At 43.4% G+C, this 17,742-nt stretch overlaps 1 protein-coding gene across 3 annotated transcripts in view; it reads right to left on the bottom strand.

Moving 5' to 3' along the window:
• LOC147904445 (uncharacterized) overlaps positions 1–13,369 on the bottom strand; it is a 47,586-nt gene extending 34,217 nt beyond the window's left edge. For all 3 annotated transcript variants that reach the window (XM_087386501.1, XM_087386518.1, XM_087386510.1), the window contains exons 1-20: positions 12,466–13,369; positions 11,161–11,299; positions 10,728–10,799; positions 10,311–10,382; positions 10,064–10,135; positions 9,710–9,781; positions 9,553–9,624; positions 9,373–9,444; positions 9,184–9,255; positions 9,032–9,100; positions 8,663–8,734; positions 8,412–8,483; positions 8,132–8,203; positions 7,943–8,014; positions 3,527–3,598; positions 3,363–3,434; positions 3,193–3,264; positions 2,990–3,061; positions 2,814–2,885; positions 2,660–2,731 (exon numbers count right to left, since the gene is read on the bottom strand). In XM_087386501.1, the coding sequence (XP_087242627.1) occupies positions 2,660–2,731; positions 2,814–2,885; positions 2,990–3,061; positions 3,193–3,264; positions 3,363–3,434; positions 3,527–3,598; positions 7,943–8,014; positions 8,132–8,203; positions 8,412–8,483; positions 8,663–8,734; positions 9,032–9,100; positions 9,184–9,255; positions 9,373–9,444; positions 9,553–9,624; positions 9,710–9,781; positions 10,064–10,135; positions 10,311–10,382; positions 10,728–10,799; positions 11,161–11,299; positions 12,466–12,577 (1,544 nt within the window). In that variant the 5' untranslated portion in view covers positions 12,578–13,369. The remainder of the gene's footprint in view (positions 1–2,659; positions 2,732–2,813; positions 2,886–2,989; positions 3,062–3,192; positions 3,265–3,362; positions 3,435–3,526; positions 3,599–7,942; positions 8,015–8,131; positions 8,204–8,411; positions 8,484–8,662; positions 8,735–9,031; positions 9,101–9,183; positions 9,256–9,372; positions 9,445–9,552; positions 9,625–9,709; positions 9,782–10,063; positions 10,136–10,310; positions 10,383–10,727; positions 10,800–11,160; positions 11,300–12,465) is intronic.
• Positions 13,370–17,742: the final 4,373 nt, after the last annotated feature.

Here is a 17,742-nt window from a genome sequence, read left to right as displayed (position 1 = left end):
TCGGAGGGACCTCGCCTCCATTCAGCGACTCCAGCAGGCAGTCGGAGGAGCTTCGGATCCAGGCCCTTCGAGCCAGAGCCCTTCTTGAGGAGACTCTCCAGTGCCGTTCGGAGTTTTCCTATCACGCCTCTCTCTCTTTCTGGGCTCGGAAGGGCGATCGGATGTGTAGGGAGTTCTTCAGGACGCATGGCCAGAGAGCAGCAGGTGATCAGCTACGGAGTCTTAGGACAGCGGAGGGGCACATCGTTACTGATCCGGGTGAGGTCTTGGGGTTGGCTACCGACTTCTACATGACTCTTTTCTAGCAGAGTAGCTTGCCCCTCGCACTCGACGCTCCCGTGAGGAGGTGTGGAGGCACATTCCATCCCTGGTCCAGCCCAACATGCAGGCGACGTTGTTGGCACCTTTCACTACGGACGAGATGTTGGAGGCCTTGATGGCCATCGACGGGCAGAAATGCCCTGGCGAGGATGGGCTATCCCGAGCTTTCTTCACCTCCTTTTGGGATCAGATCCATAAGCCCCTCCTAGCAGCTCTTCAGAGGATTTTCAGCAGCGGATATATGCCAGAGAGCCTCTCCTCGGGACTGATTTGCCTCATCCCGAAGGGAGGAGATCGACAGGAGATCCGTCAGTGGCGCCCGATCACCCTCCTCACCACTGCCTACAAAATCCTTGCCAAGATGATCAGTGCCAGAGTTCGGCCTCTACTTCCAGACCTCATTCATGACACTCAGACAGGCTTTGTCCAGGATCGCAGTATCCTGGATAATGTCTTCACCTTCTCAGAGGCAGCGGAGTGGGCTCAGCACATCGGGTCACATTTAGCCATCCTAGGTGGACCTTCGGGATCCTTACTCGCGCAGCACCGGAGCTAGGTTTGATCACTTGGGGCGCGTTCTGCTGGTGCAGCACCGCACCTGGTTTTCATCACTTGTTCGAGGCATGTCAGCAGGACCCCACATTCCTTATCACATAGGGGATGTGGGGGCCGCCGCTCGAGAGCATTCCGCCGCACCTGGCAGAGGCTGGCACAGGATCTCAGGAGAGGCAGCCAGTCTGGGAGATTATTAGCAACATCGCAGGATGGCACATTTGGACCTCACGCTGCGCGCAGATCCTCGGTGGCACCTCCTTATCGACTGCCCAGATCATGACTGACATCTGGAGTGAGACTATACACACCCTCAGAGGCCAGTGGGACCAGATACAGGGAGACTCCCGGGCCGGTTGGGAGAAGCGGAGACGTTTCCTCCGGGTTTGGGACACACAGGGCCTCTTCTTCGAGCATACTTCGCAGGGCCTTCAGTGGCGCTACTCACCACCTCTCTGGCTGTTCATTCACACTCGCCTGATCCCTCCGTGAGAGAGAACTTTACTTTTTGTTACCTTTTGGGCTGCGTCCGATTTGTGAACGCAGCCCGTCAGTTGCAATGCTGACCTCTTGTATCTTGTTTTCGAAGTAATATAATTAGCACTGTTTTTTCGGCAAAAAAAATAGAGACAACGTGGTTTTGGTGGCCTGTACATGGTTTGTCTTGCAATTATGGTCTAAAATCCACCAAATGACAAAATAGTCTTTATTTAAATTTTACATGGCAAAATAGAATGTCTCCATTAGCTTGGTAACCTAATGGTCAACGCCCTTACTTATGGTGTAGATGGTTGTTAGTTCCATTCATGATAATGCACGTGGTGCATTAACTCTTTTGGTGGGCGAGGTGGACCACATGTGGCGCGGGTTTACACGTGGCAAGCTCTCACATTGCGCAGCTTGCACTGGTCCAATTTGTAGTCCTATAGCCACGGGCGCCAAGGCAAGTTGCAGCCGCTATTTTTGACTCTTTGTATAGCCTTAAATGCAGCCCTTCCCCTCTTAGCCATCCTTTTTTACTCTTTCCACAAGCCTTAATTGCATCCCTCCCCCTCTTTTTGAAAATGTGGACACATGGCAGCACACGGCTCTCCCTCCCCAATTCTAGTGGTTTTCTCCACCAAATCGATGGTATTGCTTTAGCAAACCGCCCGCCTTTTTCAAATTGAAACCACCTTGGACCTAGCCATAGTAAATGCATATGCCACCTCAACATACCATTGGCCCACACAACCAAGAACTCTCATTGGTACACCTCGAATCCCTCTCCTTGGGAGCTGCCATGTGCCCTCCCTAAAGCAAATATACTAGAGGGTTTCTTGCTGTCCCATAGACCTTTTTGGTCTCTAGTGGACGTTAATAGACTTTCTTTCTCTCTTTCTCTAATCCCTTAAAATTAGGAAATGCTAATTCGAGGCCCTTTTGAGACCCCATTTCGCCCCTAATGATATATTTACACATAATATATGTTTATACATATACACATAGATATGTAAGTATACAAATACATGTTCATATGTATGCACATACATATGGGGACATAGATATGTAAGTATACAAATACATGTTCATATGTATGCACATACATATGTACCCACAGCACACACACACACTTTTGCAGATAGGTTTTATGGCGTGACCTCATAGCCTGTTACAGTCCAAACAGTTTGGTAGAGGATAAGGATTTTGAAACTCAAAATCCTTGAGGGTGCTTTAGTAATAATATGACGTGAGACAAAAAGAATACTTTCAAGCACCCAAGGGAACAGGGCTGATGAGATCTTACAAGATGTTAAGGTTCTGCAGTTGACCCAATTCTTGGGGGATGGATCCTGACAAATGGTTGTGTGAGAGATCCCTGTACCAGATTTTATCAGGATTTTCCTTGACAAAGTATTAGCGATGCTGAACAATAACTTTCTTAATTAAATGCAGCTTACATCTTATAAATATCTCTTAGATTGCCAAATTCTGCTGGGATTGGTCCAGTGAGCTTGTTCTTACTGACATCTCTGCAAAACCATTCAAGTAGAGACTGAAATTAAAAGCTAATTGATTTTAAGGAATGGGGGCATGGGCAGAACCAATCCACCAAACCCAAATCAAATTATCGTACAATTTGAAGAGATGCTCAAGATCACCAATTGAATCAGGAATAGGCCCTGACAGATCATTGCTGGATAAATCCCTGCTCATGCAAACAACGAAGAGGAAATGTCAGCACATTGAAGAAAAAAGTAAATATTTGGCTTTGATCACAAAAGAAATGTGTGTATTAAATTTGAAGATTTAGAGAGAGAAAACTGAATATGCACTTACAGAGTGTCCAGGTTGCGGATATGGCCAAGTTCTTCAGGGATACTTCCCCGCAAGAAATTGGATGAAAGGTTTCTGAAATAATCAACAAATCCTGGTGTAAGACATGACAAGAAGCGTGGATGGAGCAAAATAAAGATGGATGACAGCGTAAGAAACTTTATTTTACTCACAAATAAGTGAGACTGACAATGTCCTGAAATTCTGGAGGGATCGCACTGCTTAGTTGGTTACCATGCACATTGCTTCACAAAACAAGTCGTTGTAAGCTGAAACACTCTTAGAAAGACAATCAAAGTGCCGCATAAAAAGAGAAACAGAATGCCACTGTACTTACAAATAAGTTAGTGAAACACAAGAACTTAAATTCTCTGGGATTGGCCCCTCCAGCTGATTTTGGGACAGATTCCTGCAAACCCTAGGAATTAGTTCCTCCCTTAGAAGTAGCGAATGCTACCAAAGTTTTTTGGAGATTCGATGCAAGCATTATTCAATGCTAAGTGATATTATTAGATGATTTCTTTAAACAATATGCATCTATGAAATGTATGCTTGTCTTCCAAGAAATATATGCCATTCTTTTTTTGTCTTAATATGCATCTATGAAAATCTATGTTTGTCCTCTGAGAAATCTATACCATTCTAAATTCCTATTTAACCCTCTCAGATAGTACAGACCCCTACGATTGTAAGAATCAAGGCATCGCCACATATTATCTATTGATGTCTTCTTGGCGAAGGGGTTTAAATGCATGTGAGTAGCGCTTTGTTGGTCACTCTTCTTAAAAGAAATAAAATAACCCTTGACCAAGCAAGACTACACTTAAACATGTTCGGCTTTAAGAGTGCAGCTGCTGTTTGTGTGATATGATCTGCTGAAAGTACACATGTACACACATACATGCAGGTATATACATAAATGTATACGTATACATATGTACATACATGTGCATACATCTAGGGTGCACATATACATGTGCATAAGTCTATGTGGTTCTAAATTTCTATTTAAGCTTGTCAAATAGACACATCTATACTTATAAAATCAAGGCATTCTCATACTATTATCCATGGGTGTCATCTGGCAAAGGTCTTTCAGTGCATGTGACTAGTACTTTTCTGGTCTCTCATCATAAAAGCAGCTATAACCCTTGACCAAGAAAGAGAAACTAAAACATAAGTAATATTGCAAACTAAAAGTTCAAATTTGAGATTGCAGCTGCACTTTGTGTGCAAACTGTTGGAAATACACATGTATACATACGTGCAGATATACATATAAATGTATAATACATATATGTGCATATACCTTACCGATATGTGCAAACAATACTGCAAACTAAAAGTTCAAACTTGAGACTGCAGCTGCTCTTTGTGTACAACTAGGGTACCTATAGGGACGCCTCTTTTATGCAGTACAGGACGCCTCTTTTATGCAGTACAGATTACCATGGGCAGCTCAAGACCTCATCCCATAAGTTTCAGATTGAGGCAAGGCCTGAGATTGCAGCTACTCGATCACATACAAACTTGAGGGTTTGTACACTATGTGACACAGATGAGGTGGAGATTAAGGAGAGCATCTCTTGATGCGATGCCCCAGATATCATGAGATTCGTTACCTTTTCTCCCATGGATACATAGATATGAGCAATGTCATTGACTACCCCAACCAGAGATGTACCACACTCTTCGTATATTAGGTTACCCAACTCAGGCTCGTAAGATTCACAATGCAATACGGCCATAGATAGCAAGTGATCACAGACATCTTTTTCGCAATGCAATGTTCCTCGAGAACACCCTATAGAGCGTAGTGAGGATGCCAGTAAGTGATCTCAGACTGTTGTAGAGACATCAGGAGTCTTGATAGGACCCTAGTCGAGCCTACAAGGAACTCACACTACTCATGACAGACACTTGAATCATGATACATGGAATCTTTCCTGTCATTCCTAGTTCCACCAGTACTTTATTTTATCTATTGCTTTTGAAGGTGTGATAGACACCTCTAATTCCTACCATATCACACCTCCAATTTCACGTTGACTTCAAACTCTTGGTCTCATAGTTTCTTTGGGTCTTCTGCAAACGTTAATGAACATTTCTTTCTCTCATAGTCTTTTTTGGTCTTCTGTAGACAGTAATCTCGCTCTCACACACACAAGGGGTATAGACCTCTTTATGCATATACCCTTGAGAAAGGTTCCTTTTCAAGTATGACTCCTGGTACTCTATTGAAGAGATGCCATTACCTGGAATAAATGATCTACTGTGCTCTCAACTCTTTGCCATCATAATCCTCTACTTTCTTGCCACTCCCTAAATTTCCATGGTTGACTATTGATATAAGATTACCTTGGATTTTTTTTAAATGGTATCCGAACAAACATCCATTCTGAACTCTGCGGAATTTATTCCACACCCACCTTTGCTCAAAGCCAAGAATGGGGTAGCGACAACTGCACCTCTCCATCTTGATGAAGATGGGGTATCGAAGAGAAGGAGAGATGGCCTGGTACACAAGGCACCGCCCCCTTCACCCAAGAGGACACCTTTCCATGAAGGGAGACTATTGAAGGAGGGATTAGCAGCTTTGACCATCTCCTTAGACAAGGACACACCTTCACAAAAGGGTCAGACGATGCACCCTTCAAGGGATATACTCATGTCTAAAGGGACACACCCCTTCAAGAAATATACTCATGTCTGATGGGATACATCCCTTATGAAGGCCGTGTACAAAGAGTGAGTGTGTGTGTGTGTGTGTGTGTGTGTGTACAAAGAGAGAGAATGAGAGGTGTGTGAGAAAGAGTGAGAGAGAGAGAGAGAGAGAGAGGTGTGTGAGCTCTAGAGCCTCAAGCAACCAGCCCGTGAGCCTCAGCTCCCAGCTGCGTTGGGTCAGAGCCCAAAAACCGGTGATCTAGAGCATTTATCACCAGCCGTACAGCCCGTCAGAGCGCCGTACGGATTCCGTATAGGTGTACGGCCTATACGAACATTTCTGCTTCCTACAGTTTTGCTGCTCCCAGTCCATCTCCGGTTCCTGGATCGTTTCCACCCAGGGTTTTGCTTCCAGACCACATCCACGCGCTGATTTTGAAGGCTTTTGCTCCCGTTTTTTCTCCTCTTCAGTCTTTGGGTCTACTGCACCTTTCCCATCGCCACAATCTTCCTTTTTCCTCTGAAATATAGTTCCTCTGGGTTTTTTTACTGGTTTTTCTCTCTTTTTCCTCTACAAAACTGTTTATTATCTTCTCTCCACCTCTACATCCCTCTTTCCCTTCTATCTCCTTACAAATATACTCTTTTTCTCTTCTTTGTGGGCTTCCTGTGGGCATTTTTTTGGGACTGGTTTTTTTCCTCCACTACCCTTTTACAGGTACCTCCTTTCTGAGTTCCACTTTTTACAAAGCTATGGCTGAATATTCCTATGAAAAAACGTTTCAAAAGGATGATGTCATGCATGAAGGATTTGCAGACACAAGGAAAGAGTGCAAAGACTCGGTTCCTTCAATTGGCCTCATGGTTGAAGTAGATGAAATTGTGGATCCAGTCAGAGAATATGCTAAAAATGCAGTCATATTATTTTTTCCAGGCCGGATGCCACCTGTTGCAGAGATAGGCAACTGGTTGACTCGCACACTGGCTGGCTCGTTTGTTCGCAAAGTACACTATGCAGCCAGGGGGTTTTTTGAGGTTATCATGGTGGATGAGATACACAGACAAATGCTTTTGGAACATTCGCCTCTCTTTTTTGGGCAGCAAATGGTGCATGTATTGCCATGGTCTCCCACAAGGGATTTTCAAGCTTTAATCCGACACAGATGCCCGGTCTGGGTTGAAGTTGTAGACTTCCCACAATGCATGGCCTCACTCTTGCCTAAAATTGCAGCATCTTTAAGCAAAGTGGTCTGCCCACCACGGCCTAATGGCAACTCGAATCGATTTTGCATTCTCTGGGATACTGATAATCCCACACCGGACTCTTATTCAGTCACGGTGAATAATGTGGACATGGGAAGTGCTTTTTATAAACTGAAATGGGGATTATTTGCAGGGGCTTGTTTTGAGTGCAAAAAATTTGAACACATGGCTTCACAGTGTCCAATGAATCAACATAAAATGCCTCCTGCCACTTTGCCGGTTCAAATGCCTACTAAGAATGCTCCTACCTCCATTGCAAAATAAAAACAAAGGTAGTAGACAGTTTTCTGCAAATCAGGATAAAGGCAAAGCTCCAGTGGTTTCAAATGGGAATGTTTTTTCACATTCATCTCCTGCTATTCAACCCTCGACAAAAGGACAGAAACCTCCAACAGATGGATGGCAAAGTCCAAGAAAAGTTATTTCTGCTCGAAGACTTCCACCCCCTCGCACTTGGAATGGTGCGTCTTCGAGTGGAAACACCCCATAGGTCAATACACGAATTGGGATCACATGGGCTGCAGTGACAGCAGTGAGAGAGAGAGAGAGAGAGAGGTTACTATGTGAAAGTAAGCAAATACAAGAGGCAGCTTAAATCTCATTCTGTCATCATAAAAATACCCCTTCAAAACTTCCAATAAAAGAAGAAAAAGTGCTTTGATATCATCTATACCCTAAGGCAGTGCCAGGCTTGGCTTCATCTAGTAGGAAGTAATAGATAAAAGAAGCACTTTCAGGAAAATTGGAAATTCAGCCGTCTTTGCAAAAAAATACTTCTAGATTGTAAAGAATTTTTGTATCAACTCAAGGGCTGGTACACACTTACAATTCAAAGAGGTCCTGCAATTTTCCAAGCTCGGGTGGAATCTCTCCTGTCAAGTTGTTATCGTTGAGTTGCCTAGAGCCATGCAGCATGAACCTGTGTTATTTTTTAGCTCATAGTGACATAGACTTTATGCATATGAATCAATTTTAACTAGAGTTGGAAAATGATAACTGAACAAGAGTCTCTTACAAGTATTGAAGCTTAGACATGTTGCCTAGCTCTGGAGGGATAGGTCCAGTGAAATGATTACCCTGTAGATACCTGCAATGTACAAAGGATAATAGTGTAGACACTGCTCAGAAGCCATTAGTTATCTCTCAGTTGTACTCTGTCACCTGAAGCCTAGCTCAAAGTGTACCAAGGGAAAATTGAACATAAACAGAAGTATACAATCCCATACAGCCAGTTGTGATTCATAAACTTTGACCCATAACAGAGTAAACCAAAAGCTAAAATATACAGTACTCACAATTTCCCTGTGTAGGTAAGATTTCCAAGTATCGATGGAATCGGTCCCCGGAAACGGTTGTAACTCAGGTCCCTGGAATAATAAATAGACATAGCTCTAAAAGACTGGGTAAACCATGCTAGATAATAGCACAGGACAAAATCTTCTGCAAATATGAACATGTTTCACAGCGTTGTAGCTTGACTTTAATTAATGATAAAAATCATGTAGCTCAGGATGCGTAAACACATCTCCTCTGCAGATAGGCTTACAAGACTGCCAATGCTTGCATAAGCCCCACAACATCAGGGATACTCCCAGTCAGTCTATTCCCTTGTAAGGACCTGTAGACATTACACTTATGTGATGTCAAAACCACAACCATTCCTCTATTAGTAAACAAAAATCAAAACCCCAGATTTGATATCTTCCAACATTCATGTTTTCCACTTTTAATTGATTCATCGGTATATGGATAGAAGAAACACAAGAAACTCATATTTAATAATACTTGCAGAACAGGAAAAACCATTGTCAAAGCTGTAAGAAAATATATAGCAATGAAAATGCAGACTTAATCTCAATAGGTCCTTCTATACTAAAAATCATGTAACACACTAAGAAGATATAGACACGCTTACAATGTGGCAACTTGAAGAAAACCAATGTTGAAAGGGATCTCTCCAGTCAACTGATTGAATCCCAAATCTCTATCATCCAATTCAAATCATCAGTATCAATCAGCCACAATCACCTTGTAGTCACACAGTTATAAAGAATGCACTGAACTTACAAGATTTGAAAACTGCTACAGTTACCAATGCTATCTGGAATTTCACCTGTAATATTATTGCTGCGAACATCACTGCAAAATTTCACAGAAAGTGAAGCTGAAGTGTCTATGTAAAAATAGCTATAAATGTTTCTAGAACTCAGTTACAGATAAGTGTATTAAGCTTTGAAGGTTTAGGTGGATACTCACAAATACCATAAACCAGTCAATCTACACATATCAGGGGACAGATTCCCTGAGATGAAGTTGTTTCGCAAGCTTCTGTATATCAGCAGTTCCAAAACATAGGTCAGCAGTTCTTTTCTTTTTTGAACATGTACAAATAAAATCTAACATTCATTAAAATTATATGCTTCTAGGGATCCTTACAGGTACTGTAGCACTTCACTCCAATATATGAGAGACGGTATTTCCCCAGACAGAAGATTCTGAGCCAGATCTCTGCCAACACGAATGCTTCCTCAGGTAAATATTTTGCATCCTACTCGTAAAATGAAATCATATAGCAAAGAAGTAAAACACTTACAACACTTTGAGGTTGGGAAGCTGAGACAGGGTTGATGGGATGGGTCCTGTAAGCTGGTTGCCTTTCATCACACTGCACTCAAACGCACAATGTTATTTAGAGGGCCAACAGCCCAGCGTGCCCATTTATGTACGCGTTGGCAGTATTAGACCTTAAATCAGCAAATGAAAGAGGGCCTACAGATAAATTCAGGGTAAAATCAATGACAGAAGTCTGATTTCAGCCAGAAAAAAGTTCAATAGACTATGTCTGAGCTATACTGGAGCTCGAAACATAGATTAAAGATAAATCAACATAATTGACACCTCTAAAAATCGAAAAGTGAATTGCTATTGTAACAGAATGAGAACTCACAAATACTCTAGTTCCTTCAATTTAGAGATGGAAAATGGAATATCTCCTCCAATGTCATTGAAAGAAAAGTCCCTGTCATGCCAGCAAACAAAACGATTGCAGGGGTTAGCGATTGTCAGCACACTTCATGCAAAGCAGAGCCTGCAGGTAAACAGGCCCCTCTATCAATTACATGTGGGGCCGACCTCTTTGTTTTCCAGGTAATTAAATCAAGCGCTTTTTAAGGTAAAGAACATTAGACACGTACAAGTATTGCAAGCTTGGACAGTCACCAATCTCATCAGGGATCTGTCCAGAAATCATATTGTGGCTCAAGTTGCTGCAAGACCAATCTTATAATAGTAAATCTTTTAGAGTCTAGATGCTAGCATCAGCAACATAATCTTTCAATATTGAGTCACTGAGAAGCATGCTGTAAAAACAATTCATCCAAGACACCAATGCTGCAAGTTGTTGCAACACCAATCTTATAATAGTAAATCTTTCAAAACTGATGCTAACATCAGCAATACAATCTTTCAGTATTGAGTCACTGAAAGCAGCAAAACAATTCATCCAAAACACCAATGCTGCTGCCGTTTGACGCTAGGCAATCCCATGTTGCAAGAAGTACAAAATGATGGTGGATGGTTTCTAGCTGTTAAAGGTTCAAACAACAACTTACATGGATTTCAAGCTCTTGAGTTTTCCAATCAAAGGAGAGATTTCTCCACTAAAGTTGAGACATGAGAGATTCCTGCGTAAATTCATAGTTGTCAGTAGTATAGTTGATGAATATGGACTTAAGGTCGACAACGCACCTTACAGATAGCAAGGTACAGACGTGAGTCAAATGGGGGCAATTAATGTAGCTTGTGTATTGAGTTCATTAAAACTCTCGTTTTACACATAGGCAAATCCCTTCCGGAAATATTTTAATGCACGGATAAATCTGCAGTTCGCAATACTCACCCGTTGCTTAAAATATCACAGTCCTAAAAGACTCAAATGTGTTGATTTTTCAAGCACGGCAACACATAAGGATACTCGTGCTCACTTACTATATGAGATAATGAAGCAACAACAACACAAGAGGGACTAACTGATGCAGAACTTACAATCCAACCACTGCTAGTGTTGTGTTGTCACAAACCACCCCTCGCCAGAAGCAATGGTCTGCATCTGTACTTGGATCCCAACTGTAAAGCTCATTATTGGCATCTTTTAATGACCTTTTCACCTCCAACAAGACCTTCCCTGCATTTTGCAAATCTTATCAGCCTTGACAGAGAGGAGCAGCAGGTTTCACCAACCAGAGTGACAGCAATGTGTTTTTCTCATAAATGTAAAGGACCTTGCTACTTCGCTTTTACTAGCACAAGAAACCCTTCAAGCCCAGTTCCGTAGCTGCCTTTTGCAGCCAAGTTAAACTATAAGACCATACTTGCATCAAAAAGGTGGCATCCCTCAATGAAGAAATTTATGCGGATAGATCCTGGAATCACAACTCAATAGGGTAGATTCAAAGTACTGAAAGCATGATGGACTTATGCCTACTACGGTCTCAAGCTTGGGTTACTGCAGAAGAGTTTGGTGTCAAAGTCGTCCGCAAAGTTCAGCGCTTGAAATGTCACAAACGCTCAGCAAAAGGAAAGATAGTGGTTTTAGCACGTCAGTACAGGTTTTCGATTAGCAGGAGATCGTGGGTTTACATGCAAATGGGATGATGCCATTGCCTTCTGTTTCAAAACCGCTTGGAATTTCAGAGCTACAAAACTGACATGCCTAATTTGACGCTGGAGATACCATGTTCTCCCAAGGCATACGCGGCATGCATGCCGTTACAGTTGGACATTCTCCGAGATCTTTAAGGCAAGCACACTGCCCGAAACAGTTGGACCACCCTTTACGAATATACAACAAACGTAAATGGGTGTGCAATGAGTAAACGACCGTGAGACGACATAATTTTTTTCGCTGTGCTTGCTATAGCCGGATAATTACAAGACTTGGCTAACATATACGCGCGCGCAAAATTATCAACGCGTTTAGGTGCATCGACAACGCCATAATAGGGACAGAATCCAGATGCAAACAATCAATGCAAGAAAACGGCTAACGAAGCAGTTTCGAGAGGACTACAGCTTCGGTCTCACGTGAGTGCAAGGATACCATGCAAAAGCGTAAGGCGACACAAGCACAAATCACTGCATTGAAGCTACTGTATTGCTTCCGAGGGAAAAATCAAGGATGCCATGTAAGAACATGAAACGTTTTAGGAGTCTGGTGGAAAAGGAAATTGGCAACACTGAAGGAACCAAATGACAATTAAACAAACACGAACGAACGGAGACAAGGCAACGGCTCTTGAGATCGATACATGATTACTATCTTACTTTCGACTAGTAGAGACGAACTCTGACCTTCTTCAGGGATGCCACCTTTCGTGCCGATGCACAACAGGATACTGACGGCAATGAGGAGAATGAAGTGACAGTCGTGCTTAAAGTGCCAATTACTTGAAACTACTTTCATTCTGACGTTTGTTATCAAAGACTTTGAGTGCTCCCAGAACTACAATACAGGCCGGTTCGCAGTAGCTCGGTTGGATGCTACTCCTGCACGAGCTGCTGCCAACGTAACTTGCTCAACTTCTGACTAGCAGCATGAAACGACCTCGCACATGTTGATCAGCCGCCCGTTCTTCGTTTTTGCGTCTTACCTTCCTTTATACGTTGCCTTCTGATTGTAAGAATTTTGAATTCCTCCTCTACGATCGTGTCACTGAAGTCTTCCACTGAGGCCTTATCAACCGTCTCGCAGCAGTAGTAACGTTTCGTGGGGCAATGCTATCGCATTTCATCCCCTGCATTCTATGTTTCCTGGGCAGTAGAGTAAGTATGTTTCCTGGGCAGTTCTATCACATTTCATCACCTCCGACTGCAGTTTTCGAACACATATGCCCACTTATCTCGCATGAACCAGGCGGTATGCGCGGCTTCGCGAGCAGTTGCAACAAACAAGTCACCGAATACTTCGAGCTGTGACTCCTCGAGGGTTCACTCAAACTCGCAGGAGAAGATAAAACACTTGAACACGCCACAGAATCCTCCGGAGTCTTTCAGACTCAGGACTGGAAAGCAAGAAATGTGAGCTCCCTTAACCTTTCCGTAATCCGGGCTCGAACACGATAGGAAGAACGACCCCGCTAGCCATCGCAATGAAGCGGCAGTCGTCAAGTGGACGACGCAGAGTGGCGAAAACTCGAAAACGAGCTGTTGATGCAGGAAAGGACGCAGGCTGCTAGTAGCGCGAGTTTTCACTGAACTGAAAGAAAGACAGTCTGAGCTGGTTGGTAGATATACGATGCATCGGGTAGCCTCGCTAGACGCAGGGAGCTCCGCTGGCCACAATGTGAACTCACAGCCGTCGGGTTCAAGGAGGGCGCCATAGGGATCCAAACGAGCTCTCCGGGCAGATTAAAGGCGCTTAAAGACGCTACAGTCTCCTCCAACGCCCAGCTGTAACCTGTAAGCAGGGGACGAGCATGCAGCAGCGAAATTAAATTGTGCGAGAACTATAGAAACATAGGAGGGAATTGGAACCGAAGGAGGGAGGTTGGGCCTCGAGGAATCGATCCAATCCAGAGTCGCGGAAATCAAGGTCTTTAGAAGGGAGCCGGGAGGACGACAGGAGTCGACTGCAGTCTGCAGGGCGCTGGTGAAGGTGACATAAAGGAGGGGGGGAGCAGGGTGGTGCAGGCTATGAAAAGGCTGCGAGCTGAGAGAGAGAGAGTATGTGAGCTGAGACACCAGTGTGGGCTAGCTACTGCAGCAAGGTGATGGAACTTGGAAGGTGGTGGTGATGGAAGTGCAGTGGGACGCGTGCAGAGGAAGAAGAGAGAGAGAGAGAGAGAGAGAAAAGAGTTGGAGAGACTATTGAAGGTAAGCGTTGCAGGCAGTAGTACGCAGTAGACAGCTATGGCTCGATCGGCGAGCTCAGGAAAACAGACAGAGAGAGAGAGAGAGAGAGAGAGATGCAGACGAGCTTCTCAGGCTGAAGCAAAAGATTTCTGATGTGAGATGCATGTGTGAATCTGCAAAGCTAGCAGCTTGAATCTGTTGCTCTTGGGGAGCTAATGCTTCTGCGAGCAAGCTGGTAGGAATCCGTAGAGCAACAGCAGACAGCTTATGGCATGGGCGAGCTCAGGACGCAAGAAAAAGAGAGAGAGAGAGAGAGAGCTGCAGACGAGTTTCTGAGGTTGAAGCACAACATTTGTGATCCGAGATAGATGTATGTTTGAATGTGCAAAGCCAGGTTGATAGCTTTGATATCTGTTGGTGCTTGTGAGGTGATGGTTCTGCCATAGAAAGATGACTTTATAAGTCTTCGAAAGACCCAACAGTCTATGCACATGAATATGACAGAAGCTGATACAATGAGGCATGAGCGGAAAGGGTGGAACCATTAAAATAAGAGAGAGAAGCCAGTCTTTGGAAAGAACCAAGAGTCTATGAGTCTGAAAGAAGCTATACGATCATCAATGAGCTGAAAGGGTGGAATCATGATGGATTACGGAGAGAAGCTGAGCATAGGAAATAATAAGAAGGGCAATGGGGAAGCATTGATATAAGCCAAGAAGCAGGAGGCAAGAAAGAAATCTAAGAAATATGTAGCTGAGCAGTAGTAGTGAGTGTGCAATCCGTAGCTGAGCAGTAGTAGTGAGTGTGCAGTAGTGAGTGGGGGTTGCTGCTGCTGCTCATCTGAGGCCATATTTTTTCCACGGAACAGTACCCCCAGTACCCTGCTCCTCCTGCACTCTCTTTGCCAGAAGCTCAGAAACCTCATCCATGGCTCTCTCTCGCTCCCTCATCGCCATCACCTTTGCTCATCATCTCCTCTTTTTTTGGCCTTGCCTCGACTTGCTTCTTTAATCCATTCACAAGATCTCTTGTTTGGATTTTCGGTCGCCGTCCATTTGATCTCGGTGTTTTTTGGCTCGACGTCGACTTCGATTGATTGATGTGCGCTTGTTGAGTGGACTTGGTTGCGAATTGCTTTTGTGGACGGGGTTATTGATCCTGGGTTTGCTTTTTTGAATACGTAGACGCCGTAGAACATAATTTGGATTCCGTTGCTGATTCTCAAGAAAAATCCCGTAACAGTTTCCCGATTGATTGATGTGGCGTTCGCTTGCTGCGTTTTAATTCGGTGCTTTAGAGCCAAGTTTTGATTTTGGATTTTTTCTTTTGTACGTAGAAGACCAAGTGTTTCCTCTCATGTTTGAGGACGATCGTCATAACTTTCTTGCTACGAAAAATTTTGGGTGGTTTCCGTTGCTGGCTCAAGAGAAAATCACGTAACAGTTACCCGTTTCATGGATTTTCTTGCCCCTCATCGATTACGTTCTCATCAGAATCTCATTAACGCAAGAGACGGACTTATAAGACTTAGCGTTAGTGGGGTGGCAAAACCGACAAAAATTCTGAACAAGATCACGGTTCATGTGGGTTCCATGAAGGCAATCCCCACAGATTTCCGTCAATCATCTCTATCAACCTTCGATCCTCAGAGACGAAACTGCCACGAATTTCGGATTATATTGCGATGAGGGTCGATTTATCGGCGGAAACTCCAGTGCAATGTCGAACTGCCGTTGTAGCTAATCCATCACAAAACAGTACTGCTGCCAGGCATCACGAGAACTGACGGAATTGTCGAACAAGAAAGTGACGGAATGCGCTGGGAGCATCAAACGGACGGAAATCCAGTCCGGCCGATGACCAAGGCGGACGGACGGAGGTATGTTACAGGGCTCCGTGCAAAGGGACGGAAAGAAATCCATAAGGGAATCTACTGTTTTGAAACCGTTTCTGACTCGCAGACCTTTTTAACGAAAGAATTCCCGGATTTTTGAGTGTATCCAAAGTCTGTCCTTGGAGTTTTTGGCTTAAACAATTTGTAAATCACTCAAGCCCGCCACGTGTCTTCCCATGTTCTAAGTCAAAGGTTTTGGGAAAAACCCAAGGTTGCTATTCACGCATTGGACTACACGTTGAGGGCCTCTGCACACTAAAATGCGCCCTTGGTGTGACTCTTAAGCCCCAAGTGCTATTATTCCGCAAATCACACCAAACCTTGTAGTCTTTCATGGCTCTGATGGAGCTCTCTGTGAGCTTACGGGACAATCTGACGACCTGCACAGAGCTCTGTGTAAGCTACAAAGTTTATAGCTCGCCATTTTTCTTTGACGGGACAGAGTAGCTTATCAGCTTTAGATTGCTCGAGGAACATTGAAGGCAATGCTCAGAGCCAAATGGCAAGTGTGGATTGGTTGGATGAGAAATGGCACACAGCTGCTCAAATCAGCACCCTCCAAAATAGAGGTGCAAATTTGAGAATCAATGGCGCTCCAACTATGCTTTGAAGTTTGGGCCAGCCTCCAAAACCTGCCGCCATCCCTAATTTCATCAACTGTATAGGACCTCCTCACCATCCTAAGCTATCACGCTAGAAATGCACTTAAACTCATGAGAAAAGATGTAGGCATGTCAATATTGCATGTTGAAGGCACTATGCGAAAGTTCTCATATGTTGATATTGCTATTCAAAAGCCTCTTCTTCCATTGGATGCAATTATTCTCAACCAAACCTTAAACTCGATATTCAGACAATGAAAGCTGACACCTTGATTAGGAAACATTCTATTAGTAAGGATGTTAGAAGTGACTTTTTGAACGTATTAGAAACGGCTTTTTGAAGGCACACAACATGAGAGGGAATATGAAAAAGCATCAAGGTGCGGGGTTTGAAATAGTGATTCGAGATTCAAGAAGCTATCTAGTCTCTAAGCCTAATCTCGTGGAAATCAATAGGGCTAGATCCAATATAGGATCCAATCCAGAATCTATTCAAGGTTTAGGGTAGTGCTCACGAAATCGGCTTGTAGTGTAAAAATACCGACTGAAATTGAAAAATCCCGGTTCGGATTTCAGGTTGCCTTTATTTTTAAGGGCTAGTATTTAGTATTTTATTTGTAAATACTGGCATTTATACGTTTTTCTCGGGGGGGTTACTCATCATATGTGACCCTATAACGTGAGTTCAACATGAGGTTATTTTTAATCCTTGGAGTATTTAAAGAAAATTTGGAAAAAAATTACATATTTGTATAGAGAAAGGGTACATTTTATTAAGAAAAAGTTTACAGATAAGGGATTTTACAAATAGGCCTTGAACGCACGTGATATAGAGGGTTTATACATAGTGACCCCCCTCGAGACGTTTTTTTATGGTCCAATCCCGGCTAAGATTTTGGATTGCCCTAAAAATTACGGGCTGGGAAAAATGTTTTATGTGAGCACTGGTTTGGGGTGCCCATATCATCATTTGATAACATAGAATCCTGCTTTCGAGAAGACTTTGACTTTCGATAGCTCTTGTTCTGAGAAGACAAAGGCCTAAAATCCAAAGATGGAGCGTGATATTGTTGGATTTGGCAATCGGACAATGTAGATTGAACTAACTGATCTAGAAATGTCCAAGATTGATCCGGAATGTTGGGAATGGATCTGAAATTATTAGTGATACTAATGGGATCTAGAGCAGATTTGGAATGCACGAGTCACTGTTAGATCTAAAGTCCGAACTTGTATGGAATATCAATCTATCCAGAATCAAAAGTACCACTAGATCCAAAA

The sequence above is a fragment of the Dipteris shenzhenensis genome, chromosome 2 (assembly GCF_047967505.1).
Source record: "Dipteris shenzhenensis isolate YYH24624 ecotype China chromosome 2, Dip_SZ_1.0, whole genome shotgun sequence".
Lineage (NCBI taxonomy): Eukaryota > Viridiplantae > Streptophyta > Polypodiopsida > Gleicheniales > Dipteridaceae > Dipteris > Dipteris shenzhenensis.
This window is presented reverse-complemented; position numbering and strand designations above follow the sequence as displayed.